The sequence below is a fragment of the Saccostrea cucullata genome, unplaced genomic scaffold (genome assembly GCF_032062105.1).
Source record: "Saccostrea cucullata isolate Sc308-1 unplaced genomic scaffold, CSIRO_AGI_Scuc_v1 ctg5039, whole genome shotgun sequence".
Taxonomy (NCBI): Eukaryota; Metazoa; Mollusca; class Bivalvia; order Ostreida; family Ostreidae; genus Saccostrea; species Saccostrea cuccullata.
Window position 1 is genome coordinate 47,960 of NW_026941588.1, and position 22,182 is coordinate 70,141.

General features: G+C 34.9%; 2 protein-coding genes across 3 annotated transcripts; one reads left to right on the forward strand and one right to left on the reverse strand.

Moving 5' to 3' along the window:
- Positions 1 to 2,755: 2,755 nt before the first annotated feature.
- Positions 2,756 to 7,889, reverse strand: LOC134258122 (hsp70-Hsp90 organising protein-like). Of its 2 annotated transcripts, none has more exons than XM_062740675.1 (8): positions 7,830 to 7,889; positions 5,343 to 5,552; positions 4,820 to 4,888; positions 4,615 to 4,699; positions 4,065 to 4,165; positions 3,710 to 3,780; positions 3,362 to 3,420; positions 2,756 to 3,180 (listed from the first exon to the last, which is right to left on the reverse strand). In XM_062740675.1, exons 1-8 carry the CDS (start codon positions 7,842 to 7,844, stop codon positions 3,053 to 3,055), a joined length of 738 nt encoding a protein of 245 aa, XP_062596659.1. In that variant the 5' UTR covers positions 7,845 to 7,889; the 3' UTR covers positions 2,756 to 3,052. The 2 variants fall into 2 exon arrangements, with proteins under 2 accessions (XP_062596659.1, XP_062596660.1); XM_062740676.1 differs by having other exon boundaries at positions 2,756 to 3,170; positions 3,358 to 3,420.
- Positions 7,890 to 8,300: 411 nt separating this feature from the next.
- LOC134258117 (spindle and kinetochore-associated protein 3-like) lies at positions 8,301 to 21,826 on the forward strand. The gene is made up of 10 exons (XM_062740671.1): positions 8,301 to 8,477; positions 10,127 to 10,277; positions 11,119 to 11,221; positions 11,621 to 11,752; positions 11,853 to 12,026; positions 14,724 to 14,824; positions 15,033 to 15,088; positions 15,451 to 15,525; positions 18,758 to 19,030; positions 19,182 to 21,826. Exons 1-10 carry the CDS (start codon positions 8,313 to 8,315, stop codon positions 19,329 to 19,331), a joined length of 1,380 nt encoding a protein of 459 aa, XP_062596655.1. The 5' UTR covers positions 8,301 to 8,312; the 3' UTR covers positions 19,332 to 21,826.
- The last annotated feature ends 356 nt before the right edge of the window (positions 21,827 to 22,182 follow it).

Consider the following 22,182-nt stretch of genomic DNA (forward strand, 5'->3'; position numbering starts at 1 on the left):
GAATTTATGAATTGATGACTTTAAACGAGACTGTTGATATTCTTGTTTCACCAACTTGCTTGTCAATAATTTACCTCGTTTAAGAAATTTATCATATGTAGAGCACGCTCGTGTTTAAGTGAATCAACTGAGATATATACACTGACTTCAGTAGTTTACTCTAGAGGTTGTAGAGGTTCATGATTTTGTCATGTCCACGTGTTCCAAATTTCTTAATCGCTGAGACAGGTAACACTGTACCGATATTTATACCCAGTGTATATCATTGGAGTCCTGTATTTTTTCAAATCAAGAATGTTCCGTCACATCAGAAGTAATCTGTTTGATTTCTTTTCCCTGTTTATTTAGAACAGCCAGGTGTTTAGATTTTATCTCATCAATTTCCGACTTGCGTTTGTTGACAATGATGTTAATTTCTCTGTGCCAATCTTCTCCTTGTTTGGTGACAGCTGTTGTCAGTTTCCTTTAGTCTAATTTGACTTTTTTCTGAGTTTACATCTAATGTGAATTCTTAGTATGTATGATAAATTTCTTCATCTATTTCCTTTAAGGCTCTTTGTTAATCATTTGTTTTTAACTGTGTTTCTGCAGAGATTTTCATTTTTATAGCATTTCAACACAGACTAGACAGAGATTTACATGACAAAGTTCACAATGACTCTGTAATGCAGTCACAGAGGAAGACGTCTTGGCTAATGAGATTTTGTTAAGTTGACCCCGTACATGCTGTAATTAATATACCATACACTTCTTGAAAAGCAGAATATTCAATAAGAATACCAGATAATAATAAATCACTTGTATTTGTATCACTTTTATTCAATTTTGTAAGAAAAATAAAAATTCATTTAAAAAAAAAAAAAATTCAATACAATTGAATCATAGGAAACAGGCGTAAGAAAACTTGCAAAGCAAAATATATAAAAAGTAGCAAGAGAAATGACCAGTATAAATAGAACTGAACACTACAGGTACAAAAAATTCACAAAAACGTGTAATTGTTTTATTGGACAAGGGTATGTATTTAGTTTACATAACACAAAGTATATCTTTAATGAAATACAATTATGTAATAAATTCTTCATTATCATACACATTGTAAATGCTTTTAAAAAGCATTACATATTTGAATGCTGATGATGAAATACTAGTATACAGTGGCTGGAACGTTATTGTTGACAAACCAATCGTGTAGAATCGTTCGTGCATCGTGCGTGATCGTTCGTCTAACGTGCGAGATCGTGCGTGTAACAGACTCAATCGTGTGCGGTTTTAATCGTGCGTGAACGTGCGTTTAGAAACGTGTAAATTTCGTTTTGTAAGTTTTTATCGGAATGTTATCTATGAAACAAGTATTTCGTTTATATTTTATTTTTTAATCCAAATAAAAGGAATGAAGCGCAGTTTACATAATTGAATGCGGAACGAACTAACTATCGCTTGTAAACAAGCAATATAGTAAGTCGTACAATATTATGTTCTCGTCAAATGGCGTGACTTATTGTGATAAACCGTACTAAGATGTTTTACTACATTTTTCTGAAGATCATTCTTGTTTGCTGCTAATTGTGGTAAGAAATTTTTGTTTTACATTTTCAAATAATCAAAAAGAAATATTTTTACAAATAAATAAATATTTTTCAAAGCTTACATAAATGTTTAGTCGGCGAATGTACATGTGCGTCACGCACATGATTTTCGGGGTTTTGTTTAACAGTGTTTATCTCTGTAGCTTACTTTTAATTAATTTTTAAAGTAAAACAATAATTTGCAATGTTTTTTCATGTTTTAGAGATTCATAAATATTTTGAAGTAATGAAAACATATAGATATAACTTTTAAGTCATTCCATGCTGCCATTTTTTCCCCAATCGTATCCCCCATTCTACATATTATGAAATCCATTTCAATCAAATTTTTCGGTCCACCTACTACTATCTTTTGATAGAACAAAAAAATCTGTTTTCTTATGTCGGAGAATTATCTATTAAATAATTATTTATTATCTAAAATAATAAAAAAAAATCTTACATGTATTTAGTACCAGAAATACCCATTTCCGTTTTTTTTTCAAAGTCGATGATATAATATATTTATTGAGAATTCTTTGAATCTAAAATCAATATAAAGCCGTATTTCGTTTTGGAAATATTGATTCCTAAATAATTTGAACTATTTTGCGTGAAGAATCGTGCGTTTGCGTTAGCAATCGTGTAACGTGTAGAATCGTGAACGTGAAGGATCGTTCGTGTATCAGGATTAATCGTGCGTTAATCGTGCGGAATCGTGCGTGTAACGTGATCGTTCGTGTAAGTTGTCAACAATAACGTTCCAGCCACTGTATAATGAGAACATCTGATTTACATCTTAAATAAGATTTATGTGCAAAAAAAAAAATGCTGACTGATGTTTTTTCATACTAATTGCTAGTCCACTGAATACACTGAATTGACGACAGATTTGTTTAACCACAAATTTTTGTGGTGGTTTAATTTCTGTGTTTTCTATGTATGAAGAGACTCATGAATTCATGATTCACGAAATGTATCATGTTATATACAGTGGACCTTTAGATATCCAGATGCCAGATATCCGGATGCTTCAGTATCCAGACAACTTTTTGTTGGAACGGAATTTTAAAAGGTAATGCTGTCTTGTTTAACTGGTGATTCAGGTATCCGGATGCTTCACATATCCGGACAAATTGACTGGGAACCAAAGCGTCCAGATAAATGAGGGTCCACTGTACATACATGTAACTACTCATTAATTCTACATCCACGAAATCAAATCCCCATGAACCAAGACTTTTTTACACAGATTTTACAGTACATGAAGTTAATCAATAAATATATCGCACATTTATATTTACTGTCACATACAACTTTCATTTACAATGTATTACATCTTCCAACAGAACATACATTTAAGCTAACGCAGAGAAATCTGTTTCCGTAGTCAGAGAGTACTGTTGACCTCCCCATTCTGCATCCCTATCATGGCTATCACAAATTGTCCATTATGTACCCCTATCTCTATGGCGATGAAGTTGTCAGGACTTCCCCATCCTGTACCTCTGCCTCCCTGTTCCTGCCCCTCCCCGCCGATGTGCGTGTTTCTCTGAGGTTTGACTTTGGTCTGAATTTTTACCTCCTCCTTCATTCTGTTTGCTACCTGAATCTGTGATAGAAAAAAAGATAACCAATCAATGAGTCGATGACGTTTTGATGATATGTAATTTTTCAATCATAGAAAATATGGGCAAAGGTCTTAGGAATGTCAGGGTAAATTACATACATTACAACAAAACAAAACAACAGGGGGTTCTAATAGACTATGTTAATAGTCATGTTAAACTTACCACCAAACAAATCAAAAGGGGGTTCCAATAAGCTAGATTTGTCATTGTTGTGTATGAATCTAAAAAAAAAATTAGAATTGTACATTTTTTTCAAAGTAATTTTCGCTACACAGATTACCATTTCCCATGCATTATCTTACCATTTAAGAAACTCTTAAAATGAGGAGAAGATAGCAAACTCACATTATTTTAAAAAATCAAAACAAAACAGAAAACTTCTGTCCTTTGTTTTGAATAGTTTTGGGAAATGAAATATGAAAAAAGGAAAAGGATTTGAATTTTAAGATAGCAAATTCATGTACCATTTAGTGTCTAAGCTCATTTTATTATACTTTTATAAAGACTTACTTGAATGCAAAGGATGCAAGCAGGGAAAGACCACCAAAAACAGCTACTAGTAAAATCTGTAGTACCAGATACTGTAAGAAAAATAAAGTTACTGATAAAAACTTACATGGTGTCAATCACTATCAAAAACAATTAACTAATGATAAAGTTGGTAGTATTAATGACTGTCAAAAATAATGAAGCTACTAATAAAATCTGTAATATCAAATACATGCAGAAAAAAAGGTATTATTAATGCTTATAAAATCTATAGTATCAAGTAACTTCAAATAAAATAAAGCTACTAATAAAATGAGTACATGTAGTATCAATTACAGTAAAAAAATTACGTCAATTAATTTCCTTTGTTTCTTACCTGTAGAACAGGTTTTTCTGTCATCCACTGGTCACAGAATACAACTATCACCCCCAGTAACACGCCCCCACCTCCCCACAGCCACGGACGTCTCGCATTCTCTGCAACCAGGATAAAAAAAAGTCTGTATTATTTGATATGTATAACACAATTTTTCATAAACTTATATTTTTACATTCAGAAGCTGCCAGTCATAGTTACTGTAGATGCTGGCACAAGAAAGATGAAGTTTGCTGTTACCGTACCTCGGATCACAAAATTCCAAAAAATTTTCTTCCAAAACAATCATTTCCAGTTTTTCAGTATAGAAATAAATCTTATTTTAGTTCAAAATTTAAAATAAAAGAAAAACAGGATGTGTCAAAACATTATGTGTTAATACAAGGTTAATTTTGCCCTGTGTTATACAAGGTTAATTTTGCCCTGTGTTATTTTCACCCTTTTCTCTTGTAAACAAATTTTCCCCGTTTTAAATTTGCCCAGTCATGGATCTGTTTTAGAAATTATGCTAAGTTCTTTGAATTTGCCCCGTTTGAAATTTGCTTTCTACCTTTCCTTTCCTTTGTCATCTCTCTCCGTGTTTTACTGATTGCCTCTGTAATTCCTTTGTCGTTGGGTTCAATTTTAAATGCTTGCTACAAAAGTTAATTGAAAAAAAATACGAGTTGAGAACAATTTAATGTGCACATGTAACTTAAATCCATCTCCTCCCTTGGCAGAAGAAATCAGATTTTAGCTTCAGGAGATAAATCTACCTCATAGGACAACAAAGCAGCCTCGTGATTCCCTACAGCATACAGGACCTCTCCCTTCCTGAAGTACCCCTGAAAAAAAAAATGAAAATCCCTAAAAAAGTAACAGGGAAAAATCATGTAAATCCAGAATTTTATTTTCATTTTTGAGCCAATTATCATGATTACTATGAATATATGAATCTTAGAATTTTTTTAGCCATTCATGTTCATGAAAAGGAACTTTAATAGGAGATTTTCCTCTCCCTCCTTGACTTTTTAAAATACTGCTAACATAGTTACATTTGACTGTGTATTCTTTTTAGCATTTTTGGCAAATAGGAATATCCCCTAATTCAAGTACATCGCTTAATGTCTTACATATATTCTATAACGAAGAACATTAAAATATTCGCTAAATCAAGTCCATGCCAACTTGTTCCAAATCCAATTTCCGCCAAATATCATACACGCTAAATATAATTCATTTACAGTTATAATAATAAAATTCAATGATCTCTTTGTGGTTTCTTCTTATTACAATTACCTTGGCCCAGTACGGCTGAAGTTTAATTGTTTCTTTAGCGTCCTCTAGTGCATAGTAAAACTGCTGCATCTTTAAGAATGCCAGTGACCTATTACTGTACAATACATGGTTCTTGGCATCTTTCTGGACAGCGTGGGTGTAATGAATGATGGCTTCCGCAAAATTACTATTCCGGACACACTCGTTGCCCTGCTTCTTCAGTGATTCAACCTGCAGGAGTAAAATAAAATGTTTGCATTTATGACAATAAAATACAAAAAGTTTTTGATATAAATTTATCAAAAGAGAATCTTCTTTAAAACACGAACAAAATAATCAAGAAACATTTTTAACAGGTTAAAAACACCATAATGTTTTAATAAAATTTGCAAACTATATTTTCCTCATATAACAGGAGTGAAATATAAAGGACAAGATGAGCATTTGAATCCAGGTCTGGTCTGTCTCATTATTTTCTCCTTTCCTTTTATATTTGGTGTTGTAACAGGGATGTGACAGATGAAAAACCTTCCAGGGAATAGCCTGGGTTGGTGTCTTTGGGAACAGAAGACCTTTAAGCAGGGAAGATTGTGAAAGTCAGACAGGTTACCTGGTGGCCAAATATAGCTCAGTTGGTGGCTTAGTTGGAGGACTGGTCCACTGTATTTTTTCTCCTTTTCTATTACCATGATTACTGTTACATAAGATTTAGTCAGGCTAAATAAATTACTTCACTGTCTTCCGGGAAGTAAATAAAGCTATACAAGTAATTCAAACTACTACAATAAATCTGCTCGAGTCCTAAGGTAAGGAGTTGCAAAGTAAAGAATTGGTCCTTACATAGCGGGTCAGAATCCCACTTTGAAACGTAAGGACTGGTCCTTCGGATGGAACTGTATAAAAAGAGTAATTCCTGTGTTACAACCCAAATGAAAAAAAGGGGGAAACAAAATACTATAACAAACTACTTACAAAACACATGTTTTGAAAGTATTTCGATAGTATAGCAAATCACATGCAAATGAGCTAACAAAACACTATAACAAACTACTAACAAAACACTTTAACAAACTACTTACGAAACACTCTAACAAACCACTAACAAAACACTCTAACAAACCACTAACAAAACACTTTAACAAAATACTTATGGAACACTCTAACAAGCTACTAACAAATCATAAGCAACAAATCATCAATAAACCACTAAATTTGAATTTTTAAGAGAGATATAATTATTAAGCCATTGGCCACTTCTCCAATCACATACATTTTCACAGAATTTTCAAGTTATAATAATTATAATTCATCATTTAATCCAGTGCTTAAAACTGATATAAGCTGGGTAGTATATGGATTAAAGGTCAATCTTAACATGAACAAAACCCCAATAAAACAGGCCATATATGTACAGATCCACATTCACAGACTGAAGGTTACTGTAGTCCATCATAAAAGAACTTTATGTCATGCAATAAATAAATACCTCTGTTATATCCAGATTCATCCTGATTATGCTTTTTCCAATCAGGGATCAATATACATGTATATACTTTACATGTCCCTTCATCAATCTCTATGTTTCTCTCTGACCTAGTGCTGGTGGTTTGAAAATTGGCGCAAAACTAGTAACACAGGATGAAAATAGATAAGTTGTTCTTGGAAGATTTTACTGCACCTAGGTAATTCAACCCTAAACATGTCTGTTAATCAAATGAAATGCTAACAAAATATTACTTTGATGCAGACAAGTATAATGAAACACTTTCAAAATGCAATTTCATTCTGCAGAGTGTAAAGAAACATTAATAAAACACCAACAATGTAATGAAACATTAACAAAATACCATGTCACTCCATCCAGTAAAGTCTTGCATTGATGTTTCATTAAATGCAACACTTTCAAAACATACTAAGAAAATATAAAAGTATGATTTGTTAGTGTTTTGAAGATATTTTGAAAGTATTTTGTTAGATTTCTTTTTCATTTGGGAATTGGTGCTGGCACCAAAAAGATCCCTCCGTGCTCAATGACCGACCATAAATGTAAATTATAGGACAAAATTTGCAACTCTCAACCGGCAAATGGTGGCATTAACTTATATTGATTTAACATATGATTGACAAATTCTCGAGAGACCCTGGCCTGACAACATAAATCAATCATTATAATCATACTACAAAACTTGCTAAATCATTTAAATCGATTGATTATACTCATTGAACCAGACCTGGTGATTTCATGTTTGACAATTAGGATTGTTAGTGTGTTCGAACAAAGTGAGGCTGCGAACATAATACACGATAATTTCTGGCTGGTGCAACATGAATGCTGTAACGGATATGATATTCAAGGCATGAAACTTGGTCAGATGTCCTAAAATAGCCCTTTAAATGGATTAACGATATAATGATTTGGTTATTTGAAGAATGGAGATACCCACTTTCTATATATTTTTAACTTGAAACATTAAATAGAGTGAAAATGCATCATTTTTGGTGACATACCTCTTCTGCTGTCATTGTGAAAATGTTCTTTCATTTTCGGGACAGGAGGACATCGAGCCCGAACTATATATTTGAAAAAAAAAAGGGCTTTACTATCGGTGCTTTTGAATTTTCATAGATCATTGATTGAAATTGTCAGGCATTATTTTTATTTTGAAATCATATTTATTCTATTTTGACGAATTTGATTTGAAATAAATATCGTGAAAATTTTTAGCCTTAGAATATTCCTCGTACGAGTTAATTATACAAAGCGCGCCGATTTTAAATTCTTCTGAACGGTAAGTAAACAAAACATATAGTTAAGATCGGTTCATTGTCGTAATTGCTATATTCAAACGGTTATTTAGGTAATTACAAAATGTCATTAAATAAAAGATCATAAATTCTTGCTAATCAACTTGTGTTTGAAAATGATAGTCAAAAATAAGAAAAAAATGTTTGACACAGGGCACGAGGAACCTCTAGACTACATCTACCACCATGGACGGTGAATCGTTCTTCAAGCAGCTGAAGCAGCTGGCACGGATGGTGGACCGTGGATTACGTGAAGCCACGGATGAAGTAGAAAATAACTACTCCAAGCGGGGCCCTGCGGCAGCAGTGAAAAAAGTTGTTGATCTCAAGTCAGAAATTAAAGATATGAAGGTGCATACATGTATTTAATCGGTTTTCTTTAAACTTGTCATTTTACATGTGTCTCCAGGGTTCAACATTTCAACTTTACCTCAGTTAATATCACCATGTTATACAAATGAAGATGAACTTAGTTGTATAAGGTTCAATATTTATTGCATGGACCCCATTCCACAATAAGAAACAATGCTAGATTTAATGAATAGGTGAACAGAATGTAAGAAATAAAACACAACTTATTAATAAGTAAATGACATCAGACAGCATAGTCAGTTAAATGCAGTCCTCATATGTAGACACAGAAAAATTTTACTATTAGATTTTAACAAATTGTCATGTTCCAAATTCATTAAATGCAAAAATTGTGTTCACTACAGATAGAAACTTCTGTAAAAATATATGTTTTATCAAAGTATATTTTAAAATGTATACTATTAACAAAATGTATAAACAAGTAATATTTGCTACATCATTTGTACATCTTACCAATTTATGGGTTATTTTCGCCCCGTGTTATTTTTGCCCTTTCATATTTGGAAACGAGTTTGTCCCGTTTTAAATTCGCCCATTCATGGTTCTGTTATAAAAATTATGATATCTTCTTTGAATTTGCCCCGTTTTAAATTCGCCCGACTTTGAACAGGGCAAAAAGGGCAAAAATAAAACAGGGGCAAAAATTTCCCTGTATACAGCATGATACAGTATATCGTATGCTCAAGCCTCCAGGTTCACATACAAATAGCTGATCTTGAAAATGATAAAATTGTACTTTCAAATTACTATATCTGGTGTTGCTTACAATCAATGAGATTACTGACAATACTTTGCAAAAGACATTGGACTTTGTTTCAAAATTTCAGTCGTTCTCTCTTTCAGTCACATGAAGATAAAAAGAAAAAGTTGAAAAAAATAGATAAAACTTCCTGAAAATGGTCTGTATACAGTAAATGATAGGAATTACATGTATTATACTAATTATTTGTGCAATATACATGTAATTTCTGCCGTCTGATATATATACAGACCATTCAGTAAATAAAAGATATGTTAAATTTAATATTTTCATTTCCCAATGTCTTTCCTTATATGACAATACTAAAAAAATGAAATTCAATTTTCAATGACCTGCAGTCGGTCACATGATCAGACTTTCTTGCGTATGGAAAGCAAACTGCACAAGACATTTGGAAAGTCTTGACTGTGACGTCATATGACGTCATATTTATACGTTATGTTTCATTCAATAACAAAGTCTAAATAGAGCATTTTTTCTTTGTAATGTGAATAGAAATAAAAATATAAATATATATTTAAGAAATAAAATATCATTTTTAGGGTGTCAATGGAATATGACATGAAGTTGGTACATGATCCAATCTACTATAACGCCCTTCGGGTGTTAGAGAATTTGATCACATGACCGACTTCAGTCATATCCCAATGACACTCTAAAAATGATATCTTATTTCTTAAATGATAATCAACAAAGTCAAGAAAACTTCTAACACTGTTCTGTCAAAGGTTAACAAAGCCAGCCGGCCAGAATTAGTGAAGTATGTTAAAGTGCAATGAAGATAATGATAAGTTGATAACTATAAAACACATATAAGTTGATATATATATTCTTTGTATGTTTTAAATAAATCTATCTCATATTTAAGTGTAAAGGGGAAGAACTGTTGCACACTTTGGAGAAAGAAGGAAAAGAGTTTGACAAAATCCTTAAGATTTCTACACAGTATCTGGAGATCCACCGACAGAAAATAAGGAAGACGGAGGAGTACTTCGCTAAGTACGGATACCAGCAGAAAGGTAGCGTAACAAAATACAGATGTATCAGAAGTTGAAATATAATATATAATGAAATGTGATATAATCAATTTGGCATAAATTGTCCTGGAACATAGGGAAATTCAGCCTCAGCATTATTGCACAATTTAAGAAAAATGTTAATTAAATTGAAGACATTGACAGGAAGAGAGACTGAAATTGACATTGAACCATAGTTATAAATCAATGCCTTAATATGCCAAACTCTATCAAATGCTCAGCTTTTGATAAATCACAAAAAAACATACAATATTGCCATTCATCAATACTTTTTACATAAGTTTCTGAAAGTTGATACACAGTTGAGTGACCACATAGAAAACCTGCCCTGATATTTGTAGAACAAATTATTTGTCAAAAAATATTTATTTATATACAAGTTTGTTTTAAAATTAAGGTTCATAAACCCTCTGCTAACTCATATAAAATGTTGCTGAAACTTTAATGATTTTCCAAAAGAAAAGTATTTTATACGTAAAATACCGACAAGCATAGCATAGCTTGTGGTGCAAAATTGGACAAAAAAGACACTTCAACTTGGCAAATCTATAAAAGAAAAATAGACATTTATGTATTAAGAGTTATCTCTCTTATCAGAGTATCAATGACCCTTAAGTTTCAGAATTATCTAAGGAAATAACTTGAAAGACTTTGCTTGGAAAGAAAGAGAAAGGCAGGCAAATATCAGTAAAAGTGCTAGTAGTCTACCAAACATGGATACAAAAACAGGCATTAAATACATGTATAGCACTCTCAAATTGAAAACTTAAAGAAAAAAATAATTTCATGTTATACATGTTATATGTTGCTGCAAATTTTTTAGCTAAATTAGAACCCAAACCCTCAGAAGAAGAGAAGACAGAGGAACCAGTTGAATTGAAAGAGAACCAGTCAATGGAGGACCAGTTAACAGCAACCGATAAAAGGTGTGTCGTCATTTGTAAAGAAAAATTAAACCACAAAAATTAGTGATTTCACAGAATGCAACTCTAAATATTTCTTATCAGTCATGTATATACATTTTTGTAAACTTGTCTACAAATTAAAAAAAAAAAGGAAGTCATCAACACAGAGAATTTTTTAAGTCAAAGCTTAAAAGGGAAGACAACTTTAAAATGAAGACATACAATTAAATTGCAAGATTTGTGCAACATTATGGATATTTGCATCCATAGGTGGGGCTGATGGAAATTTGTAAATGACAGTATGTATTTTTCAGGCAAAATTTTAAGTGAAGGCATACAGTCAATTAAATTGCAACAGTATAGATATTTGCATCCAAAGATGGATATTTGTGAATGACAGTATGTATTGTATAATTCCAGAACAACCCCAAAGAAAGAGAAATCACCAACAGGAGGGCCCCGTACCCCCAAACCGGAGGACTTCGGACTGAGTAGTCTAACACTGAGTGCCTGTAAACGTCCGGAGAAAACACAGGTGTTAAATTCTCACAGGTAAGGGAGTTATAACACAATCAGGCAAACAATAAATCCTATATTTGACAAAATTTAGACTTTGAGTCCTGTTAGTTAATCTGTTGAATTGATCTTGCAGAAAAACACCCAAAAAAGAAACTGTGCCTCCTGCTGAGGCCCCCCAAGAAGAACCCCTCCCTGGACCCCGCACCCCTAAACCAGAGGATTTCGGACTGAGCAGCCTCGTGCTGAGTGCCTGTAAACGTCAGGAGAGAACACAGGTGTTCAGTTACCCAGACACAACCTCTCACAGGTAACAAGGCAGTTACCCAGACACAACCTCTCACAGGTAACAAGGCAGTTACCCAGACACAACCTCTCACAGGTAACAAGGCAGTTACCCAGACACAACCTCTCACAGGTAACAAGGCAGTTACCCAGACACAACCTCTCACAGGTAACCCAGACACAACCTCAAACAGGTAACCCAGACACAACCTCTCACAGGTAACCCAGACACAACCTCTCACAGGTAACAAGGCAGTTTACTATCTTTTTTTTTTTACTTGGTAATACATGTATATAATACGTAGCCCTGCTACATGTCTTCAACTGATAAATTGACAATGACACAATAAGATTTTCTAGGTTAAATATTTTAACTACAACATATCTGAAATAGGTAAAAACACTTACTATTCATATGACTGATTAGTTGGGAGTTTATAAAACTGTACATATCTCTCACGTATCAACCATTTACAGAGGGTTGGAGGAAATTCGGATTAGGAAAAAGAACGATCGTTTTAGGGAATATCAAAAATCGTGTAGTACTTTAAATGGAAAAGATGAAGGATATTTACGAACAATAGGACCATACTGCTGTGATTTATTTCATTTTTCTGTAGTTTTAAATCAAAAACCTGCATAAAATGTTTGTTTTTCAGTAAGAGAACGGGGAATAATTTCGGCCCCCTGCAGAATTTTTATTCGCCACGTGGGCGAGCAACTTACGAATTTTATGAGCCCACCCAATTTTTATTCACAATTTGCGAGTGGGCAAGCGTTAAGTTTAAACCCTGCAAGGCAGTTACCCAGACACAACCTCTCACAGGTAACATACCCAGACAACCTCTCACAGGAAACAAGGCAATTACCCAGACACAACCTCTCACAGGTAACCCAAACACAACCTCTCACAGGTAACCCAGACACAACCTCTCACAGGTAACCCAGACACAACCTCTCACAGGTAACAAGGCAGTTACCCAGACACAACCTCTCACAGGTAACAAGGCAGTTACCCAGACACAACCTCTCACAGGTAACCCAGACACAACCTCTCACAGGTAACACAGACGCAACCTCTCACAGGTAACAAGGCATTTACCCAGACACAACCTCTCACAGTTAACAAGGCAGTTACCCAGACACAACCTCTCACAGGTAACAAGGCAATTATCTTCATTATTCAGTTACCCAGACACAACCTCTCACAGGTAACAAGGCATTTTCCCAGACACAACCTCTCACAGGTAAAGAGGCAGTTACCCAGACACAACCTCTCACAGGTAAAAAGGCAGTTACCCAGACACAACCTCTCACAGGTAACAATGCAGTTACCCAGACACAACCTCTTACAGGTAACAAGGCAGTTACCCAGACACAACCTCTCACAGGTAACAAGGCAATTATCTTCATTATTCAGTTACCTAGACACAACCTCTCACAGGTAACAAGGCATTTTCCCAGACACAACCTCTCACAGGTAAAAAGGCAGTTACCCAGACACAACCTCTCACAGGTAACAAGGCAGTTACCCAGACACAACGTCTAACAGGTAACATACCCAGACACAACCTGTAATAGGTAACAAGGCAGTTACCCAGACACAACCTCTCACAGGTAACAAGGCAGTTATCCAGACACAACCTCTCACAGGTAACAAGGCAATTATCTTCATTATTCAGTTACCCAGACACAACCTCTCACAGGTAACAAGGCATTTTCCCAGACGCAACCTCTCACAGGTAAAAAGGCAGTTACCCAGACACAACCTCTCACAGGTAACAAGGCAGTTACCCAGACACAACCTCTCACAGGTAACAAGGCAGTTATCCAGACACAACCTCTCACAGGTAACAAGGCATTTTCCCAGACACAACCTCTCACAGGTAACAAGGCATTTTCCCAGACACAACCTCTCACAGGTAACAAGGCAGTTACCTAGACACAACCTCTCACAGGTAACAAGGCAGTTACTCAGACACAACCTCTCACAGGTAATAAGGCAATTGTCTTTCTTATATGCTTCCCTTACCTTTCACAGGGAAGCTGCAGAACTTAGCGTTATGGTTTTATATTGTAGTCTTCGACCATAACCATGATAACTTTGGTGAAAATTTTGACACTTTGAAAAACTTTTACGAAAACATTGATACTCTCAAAAACTTTGGCAAAAACTTTGACACTTTGAAAAACTTTGGCGAAAACTTTGACACATTACATTGGCGAAAACTTTGGCGAAAACTTTGATACTTTGGCAAAAACTTTGCCACTATGAAAAAACTTTGGCGAAAACTTTGACACTTTGATTTACTATAGTTAACTATTATAATAATAAACTATGGTTAACTATTGTAACAGAGACATTTTATTGCCTTTTAAAAAATATATACTTATGTTAATGTTATGAAATATTTATTATGTTTACATGTTTTGTAGGGTTGTTTATCCATCTATTTATTTATTGTCATCAATTAAAAGAACCCACATCCCGAACTGAGTTTTCATTTCAATTACTTGGGAAAACCCGGTTACACTATATTTAACTATAGTTTTTTTTTTGTCAGGAGTAAGTTGTACTCGATCCCAGACATCTTGTTTTACCTTCACTGCTTTCCTCATCATAATTTGTTGTCTTTTTGTCAGGAGTAGGTTGGACTCGATCCCAGACATCTTGTCTGACCTTCATTGCTGTCCTCATCATAATGTGTGATCTTTTTGTTAGGAGTAAGTTGGACTCGGTTCCGGACATCTTTCAACATGATGGCATTCAGGTAACGCCAAGTTTTCTGGGAGGGAAGTATGCCAGCCCAGGATGGAAACAAGGTGAGAGGTGGATATCAGATATTATTGACTTCTTAAGTTCTTTTTCATTGGTTCATCATCAATAGGCTTTGGGCAGTAGTCTGTACAATGACATTGGAACAAATTTTGTAGTACATTGCTATTTTTACATTTCTATATTGCTAGGATAAATGAAGAAAAGATGTCAATATATTTTTTGTGTCCTCGACTGTATTATCTTTACTTTCAGATTTTACAGATAAAAAGTTTCTGGTCCCAAAAGTCAAGGACGGAGCACTGAGGATGGTAAATCACACTGAGTATCCATTGTCTGTCCTTGTCATAGAAATCTATTATGAATTATTGAAAAAGAGAGATTAATCCCTTAGATTATCTTAAAGAAGCCTAGTCTTAATCTTTGATTTAATCTTGATTGTTAATCTTGATAATGCCCTAAATGTATCTTTAGAATTCATACTTGATTTTGTTTAAGAGAAAATAGGATAAAATCTAGATGCTTCCTAAACCAGCTTAACAAGGATTGTGATGTCCACTGGTGCATATAGGGCCAGTCATTACTTATCTAATTTCAAAGGCCCAAGCCCAAATCCAAATAGGTGAGGAAACTCCTGCCATCAGTCATGATGATTTTCAATGTTCTTTTTTAGAGGGGGAAAGAGAATTTTGACCAGAGTCCAAGCCCAGCCCCTCGATTTGGTTCAGTGAATATGAAAATTGGAAAGGTAGGCCATATCAGAAGATTCCATCCCTTTTAGATGCAGTTTTTAATTTGAATTATTTATTGAACAAATTAAAGCTGTTTGAGCCGAAGGCTCAAGTGAGCTTTTCTGATCAAAATTTGTCCGTTGTCTGTCGTTGTCGTCGTCGTTGTCGTCGTTGTCGTAAACTTTTCACATTTTCATCTTCTTCTCAAGAACCACTGGGCCAATTTCAACCAAACTTGGTACAAAGTATCCTTGGGTGAAGGGAATTTAAGTTTGTTCAAATGAAGGGCCACGCCCTTTTCCAAGGGGAGATAATCATGAATTTGTTAAAAATTAATGGCATTTTTAAAAAATCTTCTTCTCCAGAACCGCTGGGCCAGGAAAGATGAAACTCGTGTGGAATCATCCTCAGGTAGTGTAGATTCAAGTTTGTTCAAATCATGACCCCCGGGGCAAGGGTGGGGCCAAAATGGCCAACCCAAGTTTTACATAGGAATATATAGAAAAAATCTTTAAAAATTTTCTTCTCCAGAACCACTGGGCCAGGAAAGATGAAACTCATGTGGAATCATCCTCAGGTAGTGTAGATTCAAGTTTGTTCAAATCATGACCCCTGGGGCAAGGGTGGAGCCAAAATGGCCGACCCAAGTTTTACATAGGAATATATAGGAAAAATCTTTAAAAATCTTCTTCTCCAGAACCACTGGGCCAGGAAAGATAAAACTCATGTGGAATCATCCTCAGGTAGTGTAGATTCAAGTTTGTTCAAATCATGACCCCCGGGGCAAGGGTGGAGCCAAAATGGCCGACCCTAGTTTAACATAGGAATATATAAATAAAATCTTTAAAAATCTTCTTCTCCAGAACCACTGGGCCAGGAAAAATAAAACTCATGTGGAATCATCCTCAGGTAGTGTAGATTCAAGTTTGTTCAAATCATGACCCCCGGGGCAAGGGTGGGGCCAAAATGGCCGACCCAAGTTTTACACAGGAATATATAGGAAAAATCTTTAAAAATCTTCCTCTCCAGAACCACTGGGCCAGGAAAGATGAAACTTATGTGGAATCATCCTCAGGTAGTGTAGATTCAAGTTTGTTCAAATCATGACCCCCGGGGCAAGGGTGGAGCCAAAATGGCCGACCCTAGTTTTACATAGGAATATATAGGAAAAATCTTTAAAAATCTTCTTCTCCAGAACCACTGGACCAGGAAAGATGAAACTCATGTGGAATCATCCTCAGGTAGTGTAGATTCAAATTTGTTCAAATCATGACCCCCGGGGCAAGGGTGGGGCCAAAATGGCCGACCCAAGTTTTACATAGGAATATATAGGAAAAGTCTTTAAAAATCTTCTTCTCCAGAACCACTGGGCCAGGAAAGATGAAACTCATGTGGAATCATTCTTAGGTAGTGAAGATTCAAGTTTGTTCAAATCATGACCCCCGGGGCAAGGGTGGGGCCAAAATGGCCGACGCAAGTATTACATAGGAATATATAGGAAAAATCTTTAAAAATCTTCTTTTCAAGTACTTCAAAGCTATGATTAGTGATATTTATATGGAATCATCCTCAGGTAGTGTAGATTCTAGTTTGTTCAAATGATGAATGCCTGGAGGAGGGGGGGGGGAGTAAATTCAAGCCCGATGTGCTCAGGTGAGCGCTGTGGCCCCTGGGCCTCTTGTTTTAGTTTTGATTATATTTGGACATCTCAATCAAATTCTTTTTTCTTTTATTAGATTGGCTTCAAATTGAAGATTAAGATTAATCTTAATTTTAATGTAGATCAGTTTTTATACGCCCGTCTTAAGACGGGACGTATAATGTTATAGGCTTCGTGTCCATCTGTCTGTCCGTCTGTCTGTTAGCTTTTTCGTTTCCGGCTCATAACTTTAATACTACTAGGCCTAGGATTATCAAACTTTGTCATCTGATGCATCTTGGTTAGAGGGTGTGTCGCGCACAAAAAGTAGGTCACTCTGACCTTTAATTAAGAAGTTATAGCCAAATATGGAAAAATCCTTTCTGGCCCATAACTAGAAAACCATAAGACCTACAATCATCAAACTTGGCCAGTTTATGCATCTTAGGTAGAAGGTGTGACCTTTAATTTAAGTGAATTTTTTTTTAAAAAAATGTGTCTTTTTACTATTCATTTACACATCCCAAATAATGTAAGAGTATTGCACTGTTCTTTTTAAAAAAGTGTTAAATCAAGAAAATACTTATTTTTTCTAAGCATATACTTGACAGCAATCTATAACAAATATAATGTATGTCAGAGAAATCCCATGTCTCCCATGATAGTAATTATCAAGCACTGGTCAAGAAGAATTTTGATAACAGAAAATTGCATGTCAAATTAGAGAGAAATTAATGGGATTTGAGTTCGAGGAGCTACCTGACAGAGCATTGGTGTTATCTATATCCCTTGAGTATTGGGCAAATGGGTAAGCCTGTGTGATTAAAAATAGCTCTTGTTGACTAGCTTAAGTTTTAAAATGAATTTGATGAAAAGTAATTAAAACTATTTTGATTTGCATAATGGACTAGTCTGATATTATGTAATATTATTAATTTAAAAACTAATTTTATGGGGGGGTGGAATCAGCATGTCCATATGAATTACATATTAAAACCTGTTGGAAATTAAATCTCAACCAAAAAAAAAATCTTTGAGTATTTTATATGTTTTTAAAAAAAATTATAGTAGATAGTGCAGACCCATTCATCTCTTGGTAGTAATGAGTAGACAAGCATCCAGTTAAAGATTAATTAATGAGTTCAATGTTGGAAGGCTAGCTGTCTCAGTTGCTCTGATTAAGCTGTACCCTTTGGGGATTAGACAGAGGAACTGTTCGTCAGTTTATAACATATGTCATTTGATGGCCAGCCTTTTCTTTTCAAAATTAATTTGGTATAGATTAAGTTGTTAAGACTAATTTGATGATGGGCATTTGACAAGGTCTATTAATACAACCAGCACAGAAATCTATCAGTGATGTAATATTTATTATAATTGATGCCTACATCACAGGGGATGGATAAATATTTTAAGGAATGGAAAAATCATAAATATTTTAAGGAATGGAAAAATCATAGAAATCTTAGAAAGGTTGATGTGATTTTCTTGCACCTAAACTGTTCAAGAAAATTGTAATTTTTTTGACGGGCGTATCATGCTGAGGCGCGGCACTTTATTATCGAAGGTCAAGGTTAAACATTCCAATAAGCTACCGGTACTATTTTTAGGAGTTGAGTGATATAACTGGAATACACAGACTTCCCAACACCCCAGAACTGACCTTACCCAGGAATTACTCAGCTTTCCGTCCCCCACCAGATACCCCCGAACTGGCGTCCACCAAAACACAGCTGAGAAGTCGCCCTCTACCAGATACCCCCGAGCTGGCCTCAACTAAAACACTTATGAACAGCAGACCTCCACCCGACACCCCCGAACTAGCCTCAACCAAAGCATCTAATCACACCCCTGAGACTCCAGTCTTTCTCAAACAGATCAAGGTAGGTTGCATTTTAAAAAAAACAATAGATTTGAAAATCTTTTTAGGTAAATAGATTTCTCATCTGCAATATTTTAAGATGAAATTGATTGACGTTTATGTGTATTTTATGTTATCAGATTTTTATTTTTTTTTTTTTTTGGATACTGAAGGCAACAGAGGGTAGTCATACTAGTGCTGTGTGGAAACCTCCCATAATGCCCCAGGAACCACAAAATCCAAGTCGCACAGAAGCTTTGAAAGAAATGCCACAGATGCCCAAACTAAAGGGACTATACAGCTATCTCTCCGATGTTAACTGATGAATTATGGCTTTATTTTGTGTATTTATGACTGATTTATACCCCACTCCGAAGAAGGGGGGTATATTGTTTACCCTTGTGTGTCTGTCCATCTGCTTGTCTTTCAACCTGTGTGTCTGCCTGTAAAATTTTTTTGGAAATAGTTTTCTAAGCAATTGCTCATCACAGATGCTTGAAATTTTAACACAATCTTCTCTGAGGCATGCCATATGGTGGGATGTCATTTTTGTTCAGATCCAACTTCTTATTCATCAGTGCATCTGTCAGTAACTGAACTTTTGTATATTAATATCAGGGGATGACAAATCCCATTGCCCGACGCCCGGGGCTAGTGAATTTTAGGGGTGGGCAAGTGAAATTTTATCAACCACTAGCCCGTGGGCAAGTGACTTATCAAAAATAAAATTTATTTGTAGGCCATAAATTTAAAGCTGGGCTTAGAGACTCAGCATTTGTCTTCCTCTTTTTTTGAAAAAATGTCTATAAATACAGAATTAGTTTATGGTAGGGCAAGCAAAAATTCAGGAAGGGCAAGTCAATTTTGACCAGGTACTTGCCCTTGGACAAGTGGCTTAAAAATCTATTTGTCAGCCCCTGTTAATATGATAGTGTATAATCATATCAGAGCGGAGGTATTACTAGTGAGCATTGGCTCATGGACTTTTTGTTTAGTACATTTTTTATATGTACAGTCGTGTGCCAAAAGTGAAGATAATTTTATTTTTTCTCTATATATTTCATTGAAAACAACATTTTTTAAAATCATTGGCAAATGGTCAATTTTTGTCCAATTTCATTATTTATTTCAGTACTTAAACCAGAAAATGTGCAGTTTTTTTTCTTTAAAAGATCATTAAATATTTAGTTTTTAGTAAAAGATAGTTCATCAATTGACATCAGTTCTAAAATTCAAGATCAACGTTGACTATATAATTCATTGTGAGTATGTGACTTAAAAATTCATGTCGCAGTAAAATTACAATATTTTTAAAATATCAATACTGATCAGATAAAAACTATTGTTTATATCAACTACAACAATTTATTGGATTACCATGAAATTTGTGATAAAATCTGTCAAGAAATGTTGTCATACCAGTGATTTTAAAAAATGTTGTTTTCAATGAAATATATAGAGAAAAAATAAAATTATCTTCACTTTTGGCACAGGACTGTACATGTTGTGTACAAGTTTATTTTAAGTATTTATGATAGATCTTAAAAGTATTTATGTTTCTTTAAACATGTTAAGGACCCTCTTTACACAAGTACAAAAATTTTTTTGGACATTGAGAAAAATATATTGTATAAAACATGATAAAGGAGTTAATATTGTGCTTATTTATTCAATTTTCACTACATAGTGGGTGGCATTTACCCCCAGGAAAAATGTTCAAAGACAACACAGTATCAGTGAATAGAAATCAATGTTAAATACTTCAGTTGAGAAAATACATGTATATAGGAATCACCTTGTCCGTCTGTCTGTCTGTCCGTCTGTCTGTCTGTCTGTCTGTCTGTCCGTCTGTCTGTGCAATCGTGTCCGGTCCATATCTTTCTTACAGAGGGACATTAGAATCTACTACTCCACATTAAGATTGCTCATAACCTAAGGGTGTGTCATGACCTTGACCCAAGGTCATTTGGGGAAGTTCAAGGTCACTGGAAGAAAAATTTCATAATTCGTGTCCGGTCCATATCTTTCTTATGGATAAACTTGGTAGGTTCTCATTTCACACAAAGATTGCCCATGACCCAAGGGTGTGTCATGACCTTGACCCAAGGTCATTTGGGGAAGTTCAAGGTCACTGGGAGAAAAATTTCAAAATTCATGTTTGACACATATTTTTTATGGATAAGCTTGGTAGGTTCTCATTTCACACAAAGATTGCCCATGACCCAAGGGTGTGTCATGACCTTGGCCCAAGGTCATTTGTGGAAGTTCAAGGTTACTGGAAGAAAAATTTCATAATTCGTGTCCGGTCTATATCTTTCTTATGGATAAACTTGGTAGGTTTTCATTTCATATAAAGATTGCCCATGACCCAAGGGTGTGTCATGACCTTGACCCAAGGTCATTTGGGGAAGATCAAGGTCACTGGTAGAAAAATTTAATAATTCGTGTCCGGTCCATATCTTTCTTAAGGATAAACTTGGTAGGTTTTCATTTCATACAAAGATTACCCATGACCCAAGGGTGTGTCATGACCTTGACCCAAGGTCATTTGGGGAAGTTCAAGGTCACTGGAAGAAAAATTTAATAATTCGTGTCCGGTCCATATCTTTCTTATTGATAAACTTGGTAGGTTCTTATTTCACTCAAAGATTGCCCATGACCCAAGGGTGTGTCATGACCTTGACCCAAGGTCATTTGGGGAAGTTCAAGGTCACTGGAAGAAAAATTTTATAATTCGTGTTTGATACATATCTTTATTATACAAAAACTTACTTCTGAAAAACCCAGCGGGGGGTATTTTGTCCCGATTGGACAGTTCTAGTTACAAATTGAGTAATATATTATAAATTTCTATTTTTTTGAATTTATATCTAAGGGCAGATCACTCTAACTGCAGAAAAATACCTTAGAATCAGCACTCTTTAGTGTGCAGTTTAGAGTGGGTTCTTAAATGGAGGATGTATGAATGGTCAATAAAATCATAGGGAAAAAAAAGTTTTATTTATAAATTTTGACCAATTTTTGTTGCAAAACTTCCTCTCCCTAAGAGGTGGATATATTTCAGCCAGGTGAAATATTTCGATAATTGTTATGCCCCACTTCGAAGAAGGGAGGGCATATTGCTTTGCTACTGTCTGTTGGTCGGTGCACCATCAGTATGCATTCATTTTCTTT